At 49.0% G+C, this 7,679-nt stretch overlaps 1 protein-coding gene across 1 annotated transcript; it reads right to left on the bottom strand.

Annotated features, from left to right (window-relative positions):
* Positions 1-4,173: 4,173 nt before the first annotated feature.
* On the bottom strand, positions 4,174-4,949 carry LOC124699263 (eggshell protein 2A-like). The gene has a single exon (XM_047231589.1). The coding sequence runs from the start codon at positions 4,947-4,949 to the stop codon at positions 4,425-4,427; it is 525 nt and encodes a 174-aa protein (XP_047087545.1). The 3' UTR covers positions 4,174-4,424.
* Between the last annotated feature and the right edge of the window lie 2,730 nt (positions 4,950-7,679).

The raw sequence follows: 7,679 nt of genomic DNA, 5'->3' as shown, positions 1-7,679 counted from the left end.
AGGCCCGGGGACGTACTCCCTTGGCTCGCTCGGGGGCGCGCGGATGTATTCGCTCGGCTTGCTGGCCGGATGTGTGGACGTACTCGTCCCGGGGCGCACGGGTATACTCGACGCGGAACGCAGACACGTGTCCGGCAACTTTTTCCCTTTGTAAAGGTTGGTCTTTTTCTAGTGGTACCCCCTTAACGCGCTTTGACCGTGTTTCCCACCGGTTCCATTGCTCTGACTCCAATTTCACAAAATCTTATCTCAGTCGGTCAAGCCCATGATTCTGGCCAACACAACAATCTGCACGGCCCACTTTGCTAGCTAAAACTCTTTTTTTTCCAGATACGATGGATAGATGTTCATTGGTGATTTCCCTAAAAAATTGGCATTGGGGTTGACTGATTGGCGAATAAGCAAAAAAAAAACGACATTGATGAGTTGGCTCTCTAGAAGACAAGGAAGGCTGGGTGTAGGTGGGTCGAGGCGGCCGTCCGGCCGCGAGCAATCGTCTTTGTTTTCGAAGGAAGGTCTCGAGCATTGTCTCTTCTTGAAGTGTTGGGCTCGTGGGAGATGTTGCCGGTGCCTCGAGCGATACCACCAGGTCAGCACATGCCGTGAATGCTTCAGATGCATCCGTTGTCGGCGTTCGGGTCATCGGGAGTATTTCTAACGTGTGTACTTTTCCGGCGCTCATTATTCCTCTTCGGAGGCTCGTGCTCGTTCTCTGGACACAGTTGATCGTTGCCAGTGGAGTAGCTCTTCGTCCGCTAAGCCTCGACGTCCCTCGGTGTCTCGGAGTTGGGCTTTAGGTCGTGTGCCTTTTGTCGTCGCCTGCAATATCGCTGCCAAGGCCCTCTCCAAGGTGTAGTGAGGAGTTCAACGGCAACGCTAGCTTCGACCCTCGCCTTTAGTGCCAGTTTACTTTCCTGAGCTCGGAGCTTGCTCATTTGGTTGCTAACGACATCGAGGAGGCGTCTCACATCTTTGTGAAGAGGTGACAAGTCTCAAGCTCAGTGGCGGAGCCACGTTGTGGCTGTGTAGTCAAGCGACTACACAGGTTTTTGCAAATCGAATGCCGTTGGCTATGCATGCCCACGGCTAAACGCTGTAAACTCTTGAAAATGACCACTCCCCCTGAAACCTCCGCTTGACTAGTAACTCCCCCTGATCCACGATGGGTATCCCTCCCTCTCTCTTCCGTTTGAGCAGCTTCCTGTAACCCAGCGTGGCATGTAAATCCCCAATTTGTTCGATCATAAAATACCCAATCCATCAGATCTTAAATCCCCAAATCAACCTGCAAGCCTAATTAATCGTGACGACAAGGGAAGGAGTAGCCCAGGGCTCTGGTTCTAGTAGAGTACGAACACCGGGAGTTGAGGCCGGCCCGCCGCCGGGAATTCGCTGGCATGCACAACTACCTCCGGCAAACAGGCTCACGGGCGGCCACCTTGGTGGTCGCCAGCCAGGCACGGCCCCATTAGGCGATCGTCAAATTGACACGCCATCAGTTAGTTTGTCCATTGGCACAGAACTGCGTGTCAGCGTGTCTACAACGACATCCACTTCAACACCAGGACGAGGCCCTTTCCTTTTACTCCAATTCTGTTTTCCTTCTCAAATTGTTAGAATATTAGTTGTTCTAGGGTACTTGATCTATCCTTGTATGATTTTTCTTTCTTTTGTGTTCCTGTTTAGTTTGTCTACATAAGTATGTTACTACATTTTTATAAAAAAATAAAAACAGTGTGTTATAAAAAAAATCTTCGTATTTTTAAAGCTTGACATCACAACTTTTGGATCCTGGCTCCGCCACAGCTCAAGCTGGTATTGGCATGTGCTGGTGATTGTTAGGTGCCAACGGAGGCATGTTCAGTAACTCACCGCCGTGCAGGCTTTGTTTCCGCTTGGCTCCACTGAGCATCATGAGTTGTGTGGGAATTCCTTCGGTGTGCCTGAGCTCCTGGATTTGTGTGGAGATTCATTCGTTATGCTTCCTTTTGTTCATAAAGTGAGATCCGATTCGCATGAGATCTTGGCTGTGGCTTCTCCGCCGAGTCAGGCACTTGGTTTTGAGGGTAGTGGTGATAATGACGATGCAATTTCTCTCTTGTCTACCAGGCATGTTGTTTCTTTTGTTGATGAGTGCTTGTGACGGTAAAGCACACGTCCGTTGGGAACCCCAAGAGGAAGGTATGATGCGTACAACAGCGAGTTTTCCCTTAGTAAGAAACCAAGGTTATCGAATCAGTAGGAGATGAAGGCCACGTGAAGGTTGTTGGTGAAGGAGTGTAGTGCGGCGCAACACCAGGGATTCCGGCGCCAACGTGGAACCTGCACAACACAATCAAGATACTTTGCCCCAACTTAACAGTGAGGTTGCCAATCTCACCGGCTTGCTGAAAACAAAGGATTAAACGTATGGTGTGGAGAATGATATTTGCTTGCAGAAAACAAAAGAGAACAATGATTGCAGTAGGTTGTATTTCGGATGTAAAAGAATGCACCGGGGTCCACAGTTCACTAGTGGTGTTTCTCCAATAAAATAAATAACATGTTGGGTAAACAAATTACAGTTGGGCAATTGACAAAATAGAGAGGGCATAACAATGCACATACATATCATGATGAATACTATGAGATTTACTTAGGGCATTACGACAAAGAACATAGACCGCCATCCAGCATGCATCTATGCCTAAAAAGTCCACCTTCGGGTTAGCATCCGCACCCCTTCCAAGTATTAAGTTGCAAACAACGAGACAATTGCATTAAGTACCGTGCGTAATGTAAACAATACAAATATCCTTAGACAAAGCATTGATGTTTTATCCCTAGTGGCAACAACACATCCACAATCTTAGAACTTTCCGTCACTCGTCCTGCATTCAATGGAGGCATGAACCCACTATCTAGCATAAATACCCCCTCTTGGAGTTACAAGTATCAACTTGGCCAGAGCCTCTACTAGCAACGGAGAGCATGCAAGATCATAAATAACACATATATGATAGATCAATAATCAACTTGACATAGTATTCCATATTCATCGGATCCCAACAAACACAACATGTAGCATTACAAATAGATGATCTTGATCATGATAGGCAGCTCACAAGATCTAAACATGATGGCATAATAGGAGAAGACAACCATCTAGCTACTGCTATGGACCCATAGTCCAAGGATGAACTACTCACGCATCAGTCCGGAGGCGGGCATGGTGATGTAGAGCCCTCCGGTGATGATTCTCCTCTCCGGCAGGGTGCCGGAGGTGATCTTCAGAACCCCCCGAGATGGGGTTGACGGCGGCGGCGTCTCTGGAACTTTTCTCGTATTTTCGCTCTCGGTACTAGGGTTTTCCGATACGAAGGAATATATAGGCGAAGAGGCAGCGTCGGGGGAGCCAGGGGGTGGGCTCCCCACACCTCGGCGCGCCAGGAGGTGGGGCCACGCCGCCCTATGGGGTGGCCCCCCTGCTGGCCTTCTCCGACTCTTCTTCGATGTTCTGGAACACTCCGTGGAAAATAGGGCCGTGGGCTTTTGTTTCGTCCAATTCCGATAATATTTCCTGTGTAGGATTTCTGAAACCAAAAACAGCAGAAAACAGGAACTGGCGCTTCGGCATCTTGTTAATAGGTTAGTCCCGGAAAATGCATAAAAATGATATAAAGTATGAATAAAACATGTAGGTATTGTCATAAAACTAGCATGGAAGATAAGAAATTATAGATACGTTGGAGACGTATCAATGAGGTTGCTAAGTTAGAAATGTTGGTAATGGTGCTCGTAGTTGTCGTCGCTAGAGAGGTTTCCGTTTTTCTCGCCACGTTGTTGTGTGCCCTAGATCTCCAGCTGATTTATGGATGCCCCCACCCCCATCCCACCAATGTGTTGTTCGTGTCGTCTTGTGGTCCCTTATGTTGGGTAGAGCAAGCGCGATCCTATTATTCGGGTCTTTGTTACACTTGACAGTGAGTGTGAGGTTTATGTTGGTTTGACCTTGTTGTTGTAGGTTTTCTAGAAACTCCCTTCTTAATTGATACATGTTTTTGCCTCTATTTGAAAATAGATTGCTGCTCCAGCTGAGGTGCATACATATCTGGTCTCTCTTTATTGGTTCATAGTAGTAGTAATAAGGAGTTCTCATAGTCGCCGACGCATACCCAGCTACTCACTATGGAATACCGAGTAATACTACTATAGTGTAGTAGAAGCAAGAACACGTTGCAGCCGATTAATTATCGGGGAAGAAATATCGTAATGCACTCATATGTGCCTCTCGTGCATATCGCCATCAGTAGCCATATGCACTGTCACGGCATATTTGGCTACGATCGACACGTATACTGAATTACTGATCACTCTCACTCACCGGCCGGCGCCATCCACCAAGCGTCCAAGCGGAAAGGCCGCCCAGCTCGCGCGCCGTCCGATCAGCAGTAGGCGATGCACTTGGTCTTGCAGTCGACGGTGCAGCCGCCCCCGCCTCCTCCGCCGCCCCACCCCTTGCCGGAGCCGCTGTAGGACTTGTAGCACTTCTTGGGGCAGGTGAGCTTCTTCTTGTAGCAGGGGCCCTTCTCGGAGCACACGGTGGTTGAGGCCACCACGCCGCCGCGCGAGTACCCGCCGGTCGGCCCGCCGTATCCGCCGCCCCACCCGCCGCCCATGCCCGGAACGTCGAACCCGGGGATACTGCCGAAGCCCGGGATGGTGGGGATGACGCCGCCCCCGCTGCCGCCCGCACCGCCAACGGCACCTGAGCCGGGCTTGGTGGCCGGCGGCACGTAGGGCTTGGCCGGCTTCTTGCCGGGCGGTGAGGGAACGTACGGCTTGGCCGGCTTCTTGAGGGCCGGCGAGGGCTTGGTCTTGACCTGGGCGCCGTCGCGCGTGGCCAGGGCGACGGTGGACGCGACGGCGAGCAGGAGGAGGAGCGCAGCGACGCGGCGAGTGCCGGCCATGGCCATGTCTTGTGTGCCGCTGTTCGGGTGCGCTTTGGCTGCGTTGTTGGTGGTACCATGTGGGTTTCTCAGGGTTGCTATTAAGTAGGGGAGGAGGAGACGAGATGAACTGCACTGCGCGAGCGAGAGCGATGGATGAGATGTGTGCATTAAAGCCAGAGGCGGACGTCTAGCTGAGAGATGATTCAGATGAGGGTTGGGGCACTCACAGCAGGAACAGTGCTACAGCAGTGTGGTTTCAGTGGAGAGTTATGGTCGCCGCCACGATGCGCTGCACGCGGTTTCGCGCCACTCGTTTGATTCGAATCCAAGCAATTCCATGGTGACAAAATCGGACGCTTGGTCGATCACGTCGCAAGCAAATTGCTAAGGCAATAGCATGTGCACATTTATGTCCCTCGCAGGCTCGCGACCTTTGCGTCGCCTGCCGCTCCATCCCGGCCACCGGCTCTCGCGTACCACCACCGTACGTACGTGGTCATGTTAGCCTCCAAGGGGGAAACGGAGCGTGCAAGTCGCCGACAGAGAACATGGGACGAATTGAAGGCCAAGCCGATGATCTGTTCGGAGCTCGTTATGGCCTGCTGCTGCACACAGCGTGATCTCGCAGTCTCAGCACAGGATTCAGCCTTTCAGGTCTTGCCTACATTTATTAGGCTCTCTCTCAAGTCTGAATCTGGATGGACCGGTGAGCTGGAGAAGTTCAAGTGGTCAAGCAAATCGTATCTGATCCGGCCTCCGGGAGCCCATGTATATTTCTAGAAGAAGCTCTCAACAATGGACAATGGTCCAAATTGTAGAGGGAGCTTTAAACCAGCGAGGCAGCGACCACCGCCAGGTGGAACGGCGGATTTTTTTTTCTCATTAACATTTTCTCTGCTCGGCTGATCAACCACATTTGACATTTCTATCATGTTTGCCCAGATGGTGATGAACCATTACAGTCGCACGGCTGTATTTCAGTTGAAGGAGTCGATTTCCTGAGTAGAATAGATTGATCTCGAAAACACCGGCTTAGCCTACGGAGGTTGTAATCAGGAGTTACAAATCAACTTCTTTACATCATCTTCAGTCATGTTTCCAAACCGCGTCCGGCAATAGTGTCAAATTAAACGTTTGGACACCGCTGCATGGTTCCGCTTATGGTGCACATCTCTACCTAGCCACATCCCCCAAAGACAGCCCTCAAATTATTTTTTAGGGTTTAGGGTATTTAAAGACACATTCAATTCAAATATATCACATAAATAAATATGTTTGACAATATGCACCCGAATTGAAAGTTAACCAACAACAAACCAAACAAATAAAAGTTGGGCTACATCAAGGCGCTAGGGCAGTTGCTGCCTCTCCTTTGAGCCTCCATAAATGCTCTACGAGATCATATTGCAGTTAAGTGTAAATAGTGGTGTCACGGATTACTGCATGCATGACGAGGAAAATCAGCAAACTCTGCAGGCACCTGGTCTCTCCGTAAAAGGGTCCTGACACTTGTAGGGACAAACATGCCTGGCTCGAGTCTTGCGATCATTCTCGATGATTATGTTGTGCATGATCATACAAACTTACATCACCTCCTGCATTTGGATACCGAACAATAGCAAGAGATTAAATACAGTTAGATTTGTTTTTACAGTTAGATTTTTCACAACGAGATCTTTGATAGATCTCATGTTGATAGGTTTTAATAATATTCTTTTTGAATACGGTTGTCAGATTATAGTCGGTTGGCCACCGGATTAACCATTATTGGTTGCCATGTTAAAATCAAATGATTGCAAGCTTTTTATTTTATTGTTGCTTTTCAATTGGTGCACATTCACTTTGTTCTACGTTTGATTCCCTTGATTTGCACCAATCTCAGCGTGCCCACATCGTTCACTTTTGGGCTTATTTTGAGTCATACCCTGGCGTTGTGACTGTCCTAAGGAGTTGTGTGTCATTTCATTTTGCTTGGGGAGGAGGCGAGGAGGCGCAGATGGTCATGGCAGAGAGATATGCAGGGGTGAGGGGTCACATATCGGCCACACACGGAACATATAGGGGTGTTTTGTGGGGCGGAAACCAGGGATGCCACCTACGAGATGGGTACGCCTCCACCTCCTATGTGTGCTTTGTTCCTCTGTTTGATTTTCTCGCCGGTGCGAGGGTTTGTTCAGCGATGCTAGTCGCAGCGCGCGGACGACGTGGGGAGCTGTGGGGTAAGTGTCTAATTCCTGCATCGCGACTAAGGTTTTCAGATGAGTGGCGTTGTGGCGTTACCTCCTCGGAAGGATGTTTCGGTGTTGAAGAGCGCCACGCATTGGATATCACCGTCATTCCACCTCATCCATCGATGTCTAGGTCTCCCTTTCTTAAGATGTGATTTGCAAATAGCTTGAATAACTTTGGTTTTCGGCGTGATTTATATTTTGTTGTTTTTGTTTTTGTCCGTCCGATGTTCATCATGTGGGTGTTTGAAGAGAAACGTGATTTAGATTTCAGTCCCCGTTTCTTTAAGATGAGGTGTGATACGTCTCAAACGTATCTATAATTTCTTATGTTCCATGCTAGTTTTATGACAATACCTACATGTTTTATTCATACTTTATATCATTTTGATGCATTTTCCGGTACTAACCTATTAACAAGATGCCGAAGCGCTAGTTCCTGTTTTCTGCTGTTTTTGGTTTCAGAAATCTTACACAGGAAATATTCTCGGAATTGGACGAAACAAAAGCCAAACCTCCT

The sequence above is a fragment of the Lolium rigidum genome, chromosome 3 (assembly GCF_022539505.1).
Source record: "Lolium rigidum isolate FL_2022 chromosome 3, APGP_CSIRO_Lrig_0.1, whole genome shotgun sequence".
Taxonomy (NCBI): Eukaryota; Viridiplantae; Streptophyta; class Magnoliopsida; order Poales; family Poaceae; genus Lolium; species Lolium rigidum.
Note: the sequence above shows the minus strand (reverse complement) of the source record. Positions and strands in the feature narration are given on the sequence as shown.